This window comes from Mustela nivalis (genome assembly GCF_964662115.1).
Source record: "Mustela nivalis genome assembly, chromosome: 16".
Classification (NCBI taxonomy): domain Eukaryota; kingdom Metazoa; phylum Chordata; class Mammalia; order Carnivora; family Mustelidae; genus Mustela; species Mustela nivalis.
The window spans coordinates 33,581,230-33,593,623 of record NC_139035.1 but is presented as its reverse complement, the minus strand read 5'-3'; the positions used below and the strand labels follow the sequence as shown (position 1 = coordinate 33,593,623).

Here is a 12,394-nt window from a genome sequence, read left to right as displayed (position 1 = left end):
CGTGCTCTCCAGGGGCCTGAGGTCGGAATCCTGCAGGGGAGTGGGTGCCGGGTCTCCGCTAAGGAGCCTCTCCTCTTTACGTCAGATACTACGCAGACATCGCCAAGCTCCCCGCCATCAGCGACCAGGACATGAATGCCTACCTGGCTGAGCAGTCCCGCCTGCACGCGGTGGAGTTCAATATGCTGAGCGCCCTCAATGAGATCTACTCCTACGTCAGCAAGTACAGTGAAGAGGTAAGGCGGGGCCTGGGGGGGGCGGGCAGAGGGCCACACGCAGCCGGGGGCAGCTACACAGAACACCGGGCTCAGCCCATCAATAACAGCAAAAGAGGCTAATTTAAATGGGAAGTCAAGGAGTCAAAAACCCATGAGCTCAGGGTGTGTCTGGGTGGCTCAGTGGGTTAAAGCCTCTGCCTTAGGCTCAGGTCATGATCCCAGGGTCCTGGGATGGAGCACCGCATCCGGCTCTCTGCTCAGCAGGGAGCTTGCTTCCTCCTCTCTCTCTGCCTGCTTCTCTGCCTACTTGTGATCTCTCTCTGTCTGTCAAATAAATAAATTAAATCTTTAAAAAAGAAAGGGGGAAAGAAAAAGTGAGGTCAAAACTCATTCCCATTCCCTTAGGCGGCAGCCTCTCCTCTCCAATTCACCCTGCACTTTCTTACACATTTCATTGTCTTTCACTCACTGTTAACACAATCAGTAACACTTTTAATAACATAATTGTTGTTCCTTTCAAAGTGTTGTATACCCAATTTCATCCTCTCTCAGACAATGAATCAGACTCTTCTTTGCACTTGGGGCAGACACTGGCAGCCACATTTCAGGCATGCAGGCGGACCTTAACATGAACAGAGGTCGCACAGGACTGCTCCGGAGAATTTCCAAGGCACGCGTTGGCATTGTCCTTGAACTTAGCATTAGTACCAATAATAATAATAATAATAATGATGATGATAATAGCGAATATTTACATAGCTTTGTCAAATATGCCAAATATCATTTGAAACTCGTTATTTTAAGATATATACATATATTGGGGTGCCTGGGTGACTCAGTGGGTTAAAGCCTCTGCCTTCAGCTCAGGTCCTAATCCCAGGGTCCTGGGATTGAGCCCCACATTGGACTCTCTTCTCTGCAGAGCCTGCTTACCCCCTCTGCCTGCCTCTCTGCTTACTTGTGATCTCTGTGAAATAAATAAAATCTTTTTTTTTTTAAAAAAGATACATACATATATGTGCACACATGCCCACATATACACACACACACATACATGCATGTATTCAGTCAGTCCTTCAGAGTATCCCTAGTTGTGTTCATTAAACACCAGAATGGCAAGGCAGGGAGAGGGATAAAGGATTCGGCCAAGGGCTTCCTCTACCGAGACTGAGTCCTGAAGTCTTCTCTGCCTTTGTTTTTGCTCCTCAGCTCATCGGGGCCCTGGAGCAGGACGAGCAGGCCCGGCGACAGCGGCTGGCGTACAAGGTGGAGCAGCTCATAAGTGCTATGTCCATCGACAGCTGAGAGACGGAGCCGCACGTTCCCAGGAAGAGGGGCCGGTGAAAGCTGTCACACTGGGTGTCTCAGAAGGAAGGACAAGTGAAGGGGAGCAGACCCCAGAGCTTGCTGTCCCCTGAGACCCCATCCCGGGGAGAGGGGAGGGCCCCTCCCCCCCACGCCAGCCACGGCCCGTCCCCGCGGCCCCTGCCGGGAGAGACCGCGGGTATCGTCCACCCACAGGAACCACGGAGAGAGGCAGGGGGCACAGAGAAGGTGGTTCTTCAAGCCGAGAGGCATGAACTGGGGAACAGTTCTGCCTCTGTGACTGCTGCTTTGCATGAAAACTCATTTGATGTATATTGGGGAAATAATGAGAACTTTATTTAATTTTTTTTAAGAAAAAGGAAAAAAAAAAACCAGAAATAAAACAAAACAAAAAGCCTCCCTGTTCATCCTGTCCCACTTCTGTTTCAATCTGAGGTCCGTCCCCATTCCTTCGCCCCGCCCTCCCCCTCTTCCTCAAATGACTCCTATTTCCAAATGCCGGAAAAAGCCTGCAAAGAGAAGCTGGGAGGAATTGGAAGGGAAGTGATCATTTGCTTTCCCTTGAAATGACAAGAACATGAGGAGGAGAAGAACAATGAGCACAAGTTCACACCATACACTTCGCAAAATAGAGGCCTGGACAACCTGGAATCATCCCGGCAGCCCTAGGACCGTGGCAAGTACCGAACTCAGCACTGACCGTGGGGCCATGGAGGGTCTCAGCCTGGATGCCCCGGAAAGGAGCTTTATGGACCACACACCTGTATATTCTCATATCTGGAGAGATCTGTGTCTGTAGGGTACCAATGCTTTCTGCTACTGTTTTTTGTTTTTTTGTTTTTTCTTTTATTTAATCTCAAACCTCAAGAAATGAAGAGCTGACCTTTGGTACTTTTCCCTTTGGTTCCCCTAAAGTTACTATCAGAAGTGGGGGAGAGGTGGGCCTCTCCCAGACCAGACGCCTGGCCTCCCCGAGGACACTGGGCAGCTTTGCCTTACATCAGTCCCTGTCATCAACCAGGCCCCCTGGAGAGGAGTCTGGTGTGTGTGGCCCCGGCTTCCAGGACATCCCATCTGGGAGCTGATTTGGGGACATGAGTGTTTGGTTTTAAGTTCTACTCCAATCGGCCGGGGGTTTCTTGCAATTAAAGAGAAAGCAAAAACCAAACACTGTTTACAGCAAGCAATACTTGAAGAGCATCAGTTAAAGAAGTGGCCGCCTGTATTGTGATGCTTTCTTTCTATCCTTCTCTTGTGCCTGCAGAGGGGAGAAAACCCTCCGCTCATGTGAGGAAGGAAGCTCCTGGCCGATCATTTGAGCCCTTGGCTCAGTAGAAATGACTGTAGCATCCTCACGTGACTGTCTTCCTGCCTCCCTATCTGCCTCCCACGTCCCTCTGAGTTTGAAGGACAAGTGGGTGGCTTCTCACCGGGCTTCTTCCTTTTTCTCTCTCTTCTGCTGACACCTAAAACCATGGATGGCCAACCCTTCTGAGTGTAGTTTCTAAACAGAGAGACCAAAGCTCCACACGTTGGCCCAGAGGACCCATGAAAGCCAGTGGGAGTCATCCAGGGGAAGGTGGCTCTGTTGGCAGCAAGACATGGGCGACCGGGAAAGCCTTCAGAGTTTGCAGGCCTTCCACACTGGCAAGGATCCAAGCAGGCAGCTCCAGCTTCTCTGTAAGCAGCATCAGAGGGAGGGAGAAGAAAGGCCAGGGAAAGGCAAAGGGGTGGGAAGGGGCAGGCGGGGAAGAACCATCCTCCCCTTCCCACCTTCCACTTTTCAGGGGGCTGCAGTGTTGGGAAACTGCACCAGCCAGCCCGAGAGAGACCAGACCAGGGTCATTTCCTCTGTAATTAATTCTGGGTCCCACCTTCTCTGTGCCCTGATTTACCTCCAAACAATTCAATCTCCAAAGGCTCTGCTGACCACAGTGGATTCCCAGGAAAGGGCTCTGGGAGGGGGAGCTCTGAGGGCTAGCTTCCATCCCTGGCGTGTGGCTCTGGATCGCTGCACTAACCACACAGCAGACATCGCCTGGTCTCCTCAGCTTCAGTTCCTCGCCTCAATGCAGCTGACGAAGGGAAAGAGAAAAGCATTCAGCAAAAATACTCAGGAAACTCGCTCTTTTCATTATAATTCACAGCCAGCCATGCCAAGGCCACTTTCTTCTGATAATCCACTTCTGCTAAAGTTTCTCTGGGCCCTATTAATAGCCTGAAAGAAATACTAATGACTGGCCTTCTGCACTAAGCCAAAGTGTTTGCTCTTCATAGCACCCAAAGCTTATCAGCTCGGAGCCTGTGATTAATGGTGATGAAAGGAGAGAAGATACGGGCAAGAGGAACGTAAGTGGGGGTCGCTCGGGGCCACCGAAAATCCCCGCCCACCCACACATGACTTCTGAGCTCTGAACAAAGGTTTTCTGATCACACAGCTGCACAGACCAGCATCCAGGGTTTTGCTCCACTAAGAAGTGAAAGGAAGTCTGACATTTCCACAGCATCTCACCAAGCCTTGCCTCCACACATCTACCTGAGCGTCTCCCAAGAGCTCCTTCGGGTGACCGTTCACTGCCCTGGGGCTGCTTACTTGAAGGTTTCTTAAGAGTGTGGAGAATGATGGGGGGATGGCCAGCTGGAGAGTGGAAGGGAGAGGACCCAGAGCTGGCATAAGTGGCTTGGGCACATTTCTCAGGATTCCATGAGAGTGTCGGGCAAGTCGGGATGGCAAAGGAGGTGGCACGGGGATCTCTGAGGAGGGAATTCAGAGAAAGGAGAACTTGGTGCAACTCAAGCCAGGCCATGAAGGTGAAAGATTATGGAGTCTTGCCCCCACTCTAGCTTCCCATCTGTCCCTCCTCCACCAGCTCTTGGCTTTGGGTCATCAAGAACCAATGGAGTTCATGTAAGGAAAAAGGCATAGCCCCTACCCCCCATGAAGCCCTTCCATCTTGGAGGGAGACAGGAAGGGAAGTTTCTTTCCAAAATCAGTCCAGCTTCATTTGTTTCATTAATCTTCACAAGAGACAATTTGCTGGAAAAGGACCCCAGAAATATGCTTGGCAAGACAGAAGGCGCTAAGGGACGAGACAAAGATGGATAAGATATCTGTCTTGGTGGAACAGGTCCCTCCAGCTGGCCTGCTGCCTCCTCTGCTCTCAGCATGGAGTCGGGGGGGTCAGGTATTTCTGTGCATGCCCTCCTCCCTGCCCCACAGCGCATCTCTCAAATCATGTCTGACTCACCACTGCAGAAAGCTCCCGTTCTTGCGGAATTCGGTCATGCAAAGAGTAGATCAGCTGTTGGTCTTGCGCAAGGGCGGGGACTGGTTCCTCCATTCCTCCATTTGGGGAGCCTTCACATGCCAGCAGCTGTCTGCTGGGGATTTTTCTGGGTGCTGAGAAGCAGCAATCAATAAGACCAAGAAGAATCTTCTAGCAAATTCAGTCTCCAGGCTACTGGTCCCTGCCACCAACTTAGTTGGCACCGTTCTCCCCACCACCTGCAGAGGGCAGGGATTTTGCAGAAAGGGGACCAGAAGAAGAAAGAAAGCCGACCAACCCAGCTGCCTTACCTTATTCTGGGGACATTCCTTCTGCAATGAGAGCCTCTCTCACTTCCACGGCCGCTGACGCTTCTGGTGGCCTGTCCCCTGCTGCTTGAGCTCCTGACCTTCCTTCATTTCCACCAAATGAGGACAAGAAATAGCATTCGAGGCCTCTGGCTCCGCCGAGCATGAAGCAGAAGCAATGGATGGATGTGCTGGACTAAAAACGATCTGGACAGAACAAATAGAGGATGTGTGAAGCCTCTGGCGGATAAATCTCCAGGCGCATCCCAGTTGCCACACAGGCCCCCATTAACCTGTAGCAGTTAAATGCTGGGCTGGCAGCTGCCTTCGGGGAGGCCATTTTTTCCCAGTCACACTGTTGCTTCTGAGGCTCCTGAGGCCTGTCCACAAAAGACTTGAGACTCTTGGGCCAGGGGCTAGGGGGTGATGAGAAAATGCAAAACAGCCTCATAGTTATAGGGCTGTGGAAGCAGATCCCATAGGGAGACTTGGGAGATCAAGTTCAGGACCTTCGATGCCTTGTCTCAGGAACAGGCTTGGAGAAAATGGCGGCATCCTCTTTATAACTCCAAAGTCTCTCTTCCCAGTCTCTTGCCTTTCTCCTGGTTTTCCCAAAGAGGGCAGTTTTAGCTCCCAGGGCTCAGTGACACCATGAATAAAAGGTAAGTTTCACTCTTGGTATCAGGGGCCATCCTGGGAGCTGATTGATCAAGACCCCTGCTTATCCAACAGATTCTCGGCCTCTTGTGGACAGCGCCATCTCGTTCTCCTCACTGTAGCAGGGCTCCACCTTCAGACTGGGCTCTATCCTTTCTTCTGTGCAACCTGCTTCTCCTGTCGAGCCTCAAGGAAGATGGGAGGCACCTTTGGATTTCAGTCAAGGCCCTGGCTTTGGCTTTATTGGCCCTCCATGTTGACATTACAGGGCATAATGGAACATGGTCCCGCATTAGCAAGTGTGTTGGGGAACAAGGGACAAGCTCTTTATACCATGAAACTAGGGACCTGAGCCCACCTGCATCTCCCCCCCCCAACTTCTCCTACCCAAACCCGCTCTTCTTGACACACTGGAATCTGTATTATATATATTTTTAAGAAAATACAATGATAGTTGTCTGGTTTTGTTGTTTTTACAGGTGTTGTGGAATAAAAACTGTAAGAAAATTAAGTATTTAAAATGTTACAATAAAATGGGGGTTTTTTGGTTATTCTAATATATTACTGTGTACTTATTGTAAATATGAAACACTCCTATTTTGCAAGCCAAGGACACAATTTGTACTGTTGTTATATATAAATAAAGTTTACTGGATAAAAAAGAAAAGACATATCTTCAGATAAGCCTGGTTGTTCAGTGGCATATATGCAGAATAACGTTTCATGGGCATATCTGAGAAGTAGGCTACTTAGGAAAGATGAGCTAAGTGGTTTTAAGGGACTTCTAGAAGTCTCTCTATAGCCGGAGCTTCGTAATGTCCAGTCATCATCATCATCAACACACACACACACACACTCTGCTCCAGCTGTACCAATGGGTGGACACTGCCCCCTAGCTCCAAGACCCCAGAATACAGCTTTTCCCCAACAAAAGACAGTGCAGAGACAGGGTTGAGACACTTTTGCCAGGGAAGATGAGGTCTCAGGAGAATGAGGAGATCCATCCCTGGTCCTTCCTGAAAATCACATTCATTCGTTTACATAAAACGTGTGTTAAGCATCTACCATCAGAGCATGACACCCTGGCAAGGCTGGGGGAAGGGGCAGGAATAATAAATGAGGAACGCATGGTCCTTGCCCTCATCAAGCTTTTAGGTTGATGAAAAGCACAAGGATTCTGAAAAAAAGGAATGTCTTGGCGACACCATGAGTAGGGTGTTTTTGTTGTTTTCCTTTGACTTTCAGCTAAGGGATGAAGGGGGGATCGGGGAATGATGCCAGATACTGTGTCCTATTAGATCCAGCTGGGGGGAGTGGGAGTGGGGAGCGGGGCTCTGGCGGGGGAATCAGTTGGGCGGGTGGAGTCCCGGCAAAGAGCCAGGGAGGTGGCAAGTTGACTGAGATGATCCCTGGACCCGAGGATGCCACGCCTCCTTTCCTCTTCTGTCCTCTCATTTTTCTCTTTCTCCTTCTTGTATCCCCAAGTGTGTGGGTGACTGGGTGACCCTTCCACTCTCGGCAGATAAAAGGAGTAGACGAGGTCAGCTAGATAATCTGTCAGTGTGACATCTCAGGAAACTGCACACCAGGAGACCGCTGAAGGCTCCCTTCATGACCACCGGGTCAGAGCTGTTCTCTGGGCCCCCAGGCTGGCGCCCACGTCAAAAACAGAGGCTCCTGAAGGACGAGATGCAGCTTTGCCTTTCGAGGGCCTCCAGTCTGCGGCGGGAGACCGTCCCTGCCTTCAGGGCACCTGCAGTCTGATGCGGGAGACACGGCCCCTGCTGTCAAGGCCAGCCCAGTCTTGCGGCGACTGCCAACACACGGACAGATGGGGCCTGGGACTCGAAGCACAAAACCATATAAAAGCGCAGTGCGGGCTGCGCTGGATTCAAAGAGAGCATCCCTGCGAAGATCTGCCACTGCTGACTGGGCGCCTCGGCGTTTACAAGGTCTGTGCGCATGCGTGTGGGCACTCACGCACGCACGCACGCACGCACGCACGCGCGCGCCGTTCCCAGAGAGACTGGAGAGATGCGAGTGCTGGTCCTGAAAATGCAAACAGGACACCCTGAAGAGCCAGGCGAAGATCAGAGCTGAGGCGGGCGTAGCATGAGCGCGCCGTTTCCCACTGTGCTGAGGGAGAGATGACCTTGATGAGCCAGGGGGGGCCGGTCACCGTGTGGGGCGGGGCATTCCCCAGAGACCGGGCTCGGCTGCGCTTGATGGGATCCCGCCCTCGGCTGGCCTGGGGCCCCGCGTGGCACCGACCACACGGAGGAGGAGGCCATTTCTCCTCGGGCTCCCTGGGCCTTCGTGCCACTCCCCGCTTGTCCCTCAACAACTTGGACTTGAGATTATTATTATTATTATTATTAAAGATTGATTCATTTTAAGACACAGAGTGTGTGTGAGCAGGGGGAGGGGCAAAGGGAGAGGGAAAGAGGGGATCTCAAGCGGACTCCGCACTGAGCAGAGCCGGACACAGCTCTGGGACTGGATCCCACGACCCATGAGCCGAAGTCAAGAGCCCAACGCTTAAGGGCCTGGGCCACCCAGGTGCCCCAAAGCAGGCCTATTATCAAATATCAAATATCAAATATCTGCTGCAGGGAAGGAAGTGACAGGGGAAGAGGGAATCTCCTGCCCTCCCCCACCCCGTGTCCGGTTCACTGGTGTATTCCCAGGACAAGGTACAGTGAGTCCTGCCCCGCCGCAGAGGCCAGTAAGAATGTTCTGAAGAATGAACAATTGAGCACCCCAATTCTGTGGACCACCTACAGTATTCCAGGCTCTAGCAAGAACATCGTCTCATACGAAAGCCATGGTCCATTTTTACAGTCTGAGGCTCAGAGAGGTTAAGTGATTTCCTGAAGGTCGCAGAGCCGTGGCAGAGTTCCCACTGCATGCTCTTTCCCCCAGCCCCTCAGCAATAAAGTGCCTCTCATTAGCTCTAGGCCATTTAAGACCTGGAAGTCTTCCCTGGAAATGGGCCCTCCTTTTAACAAGCAGGTGCTGTGGGAGCACTCCCTTCGGGCTCCGCTAACATTCTTATTTGTTCAACACCGTCCTCATTGATTCATCACTTGAGGTGAGCTGGACACTAGATTAGGCACTGTTGGACATATAAAGGGGGAAAAAAAGCTAAGTCCTAACGTTGCAACTTTTTCAGAATTTACAATCCCACATCAATAGCAAATCATTATTCTAAGAGAGAAAGGCTCCGCCCTTTTCTTAGTGGGGAATTACATATCATTCCTACTACAAGTGCAAAATAATTTTGCCCAACTCCAGCAGTAGGATGCTCAGACAGCTGGGCCCCTCGATTTGAGGGAAACCCTGCACGAGAAGCCACTCGAAAGGACTTAGGGAAGTGGTAACCTGTGCTTGATCACAGTATTGATCGCAATAACACCAGGAGCTGTCCGACCCTCTGCTCAGCGAATGAGCTGAAAGACGGAGGAGGATCCCACCTGTGGCTCCAAGCTTGGAGCCAAATTTGTGACCCACCTGTAGCACACATGTGTACCTGACCCTCAAGAGCAAGTTATTATAATATTCATCCTCTTCCTGACTTTGCTTTATATCTCTGTCTTATTTATCTTTATTCCTCATACCCTACTCTTTTCTACTTGCTCGATTTTCTCTATCTATCCCTGGCTAAGAGCACAGGACTTGAATTCAGATTGCCTGGGGCTGAAATCCATTCCCATGTGTATGTTCTGGGACAAGTTCCATAACCTCTCTGCATATCAGTTCTCAAATCTATAAAATGAGGATACTGTATATTAAAGAGAGTTTTCGGAGGGGTTAAATAAGATAATGCATATAACAGACACCTTAGATTTTATAATAGGTGAATGAGACAGTTTTATGGCCAGTCCAATAGGACCTACAGGCAGGAGGAGATGAGGGTCTCTCTCTGGCTCTGGGAAGAAGCTGAATTAATGCTCACAGGTTTCACAGAGGAAACTGATGCCTGAGAGTTAAGTCCTTAGGAGCCTAGGTGTGGCTGTTGACCGTGGAAAACAGGAAATGGATCAAGGCTTTACCCAAAGGCAAAGCCAGTCAAGAAGCGGCCAGTAGATATGCTAAAAGTAGATAGAAAACAGAGAAATGAATCAAGCCAAACCCCCTGGACTAAAGCCACAAAGAGAGTACAACCTCCTACAAAGTCAGTAGGTGGCTTCCTGAAAGCCTGACTAGCGCCAGGGTCCAAAAAATGTTTGGGGCCCCATAGGAAAGACACCCTTTCACCCAGAAAGCCGAAGGGGAGGCCAGGCCCTTAGGTCCAGGGCAGGGGCACCAGAGATAGGTACGTAGGTTGGAGGCAGAGGGCACATACCCCAGGAGGGCTGATGCCCAGTGAGAAGCCAGAGAAACAGAGTAGGAGAGGAAATGAAGGGCTTACCAGACCTGGAGGGGTACCTCCTCTCCCCTCAGGGGGAAATCTGGGCACCTCCATCCCCAACTAGTTCCAGGTGAGTGTATGTGTCAGGGTTTCCCAGAGAAACAGAATCAATAGAGCAATAGGGTGTGGGTACGTGTGTGTGCATGTGTATGTGTGTGCGTGTGTGTGTAGGGGGGGTAGATCGACAGAGACAGACACAGAGACTTTCTGGAACTGGCTCACATGTCGGGCTGGGGGCTAGCAAGTCTGAAGTCCAAGGTGCAGGCTGGCAATTCGGGCTAGAGCTGATGTTGAAGTCTTAAGTCCCAAGGCCATGCGGAGGCAGAACTTATTTTTCCTTGGGAAACCTCAGTTTTGCTTTTAAGGCCTTCGACATTTAGAGGAGTCCCACGCATATTATAGGGGGCAATCTGCTTTATTCAAAGTCTACTGCTTATAAATGCTACTCACATCTAAAAAGTACCTTCACAGCAACACCTAGACTGGTGGGTTTTGTTGTTCTCTTTTTTAAAGATTATATTGATTTATTTTAGAGCAAAGAGGAGAGCAAAGGCAGAGGGAGAAGCAGACTGCCGCCAAGCAGGGAGCCCAGTGTGGGGCTTGATCCCAGAACCCTGGGATCATGACCTGAGCCAAAGGCAGACCTTTAACCGACTGAGCCACCCAGGCACCCCTGGACTCATGTTTGAGGAAGTGGGCACCACAGCCTCACAGAGTTGCTCCAAAAAATTAGCCATCACAGGGAGGAAATGACAAGTCAACCCACTCTCAAACAGTGAAGCTAAACCCTACGCCAAGGATCCGTAAATCCATCCACTTGGAGGCTTTCCTTTTTTTTTTTTTTTTCTAATTGTAATGACATACACATTAACAAAATTGACCATCTTCTCCATGGGTCAGTGTACAGCTGAGGGGCATGAAGTATGTTCACCCTGTTGTACGGCCATCGCCATCCGTCCCTTCTCTTCTCATCTTGTCACATGGAAACTCCAGCCCCACTAAACAACTCCCGTGCTTCTCTCCCCCAGCCCCTGACAACCACACGTTTATACTTGGATGCTTTTTAAAACCTGGGTTCTTTTACTCTTAATTTCCTGGTAGAAATTACTTTTTGAAAACTCCCAACCTTTGCTGGTTAAGCAAAGAAGAAAAGGGACGGAGATCATGGAGGTGTGGAGTGACCTCAGAGCAAAACAGGACCAAGGGGCCGGGAGGGCTCCAGCTCCAGACCCCGGGAGAGGGCCTGACTCTGAGAGTCATCATGGGGAATAATGGGAGGTGGGAAAAACTGGAAATCATCCCCATCTCTGGTCTTTCTCTTAGGCATCCATTATCCTAGCCCATTTATTATCATACACCAGAAGCACACATCAAAAACTGGTACCAAAAAAAAAAAAAAAAAAGCCTCGTTGTTATATCCCCAAGAATCACGTGGAATTCCGTGCTGCCAGGTCCATCTTCCCAGTCTTGTCTTTCCGTAGCTGCCCACCTTCATTTGGTTCCATTTTTCAGTTCCTAATTTGTCACCCCAAGTGCCCCCAACTCTGAGGATGCATTTTAGAAATGCTGAGCCTGGAGAGCTGTTGGGTGTCCAAGGTACCCCCAGCCAGATGGGAGGGAAGCCTGAGGTGATGGACCCCAGAGGGTAGGAAGGTGCCCGACTCCACCTCCACCCAAGATGACCCCTGGTGACTTTAAAGGCCACAGAACCACGATGCTCCGGAGCTAAGTCCCCACTGATAGCCGTGAACCTTGAGCTTGGGGAATGACAGGGACCCACCTCCTTTTCCTTTACTTTAGAGGCAGCTCTTAGTTTCCATTTCCCTATAAGGGGGTGAGGACGCCTATGGAGGAGAAGGGGAACAGACATGATCACTCCACTCCTCTTGCCCAGTTCGCCTGAGTTCTTTCTTCCTTGACCTTAAGGTTGAACGTGTTAAGGTAAGGTAGTGTAGGAGGCAGGGTGTGCACACGGGCGAGCTTCCTGTGGGGAAAGCCACCCAGACATGATCAGACTGACTCCTATAAACGTCAGAAGAGGAAATATTGCTTACTCCCATTTTAGAGACGAGAAAGCCGAGCCTCAGAGAAATTATATATAGCAAACCAGAATCACACTGAGGTTAATGACCTCCATGGGACTTGACCCTGCAGGTCTTCACAAGCTGTGCCGTCAGGACTCATTAAAGGGGCCTCGCCGGTTCCAGC

The 12,394-nt window shown here is 50.5% G+C and overlaps 1 protein-coding gene across 1 annotated transcript in view; it reads left to right on the top strand.

Moving 5' to 3' along the window:
• Positions 1–1,941, top strand: part of PLXNA2 (plexin A2) — a 207,745-nt gene extending 205,804 nt beyond the window's left edge. Inside the window, exons 31-32 of the mRNA XM_082704152.1 lie at positions 86–236; positions 1,428–1,941. Coding sequence (XP_082560278.1) covers positions 86–236; positions 1,428–1,523 — 247 coding nt within the window. The 3' untranslated portion in view covers positions 1,524–1,941. The remainder of the gene's footprint in view (positions 1–85; positions 237–1,427) is intronic.
• Positions 1,942–12,394: the final 10,453 nt, after the last annotated feature.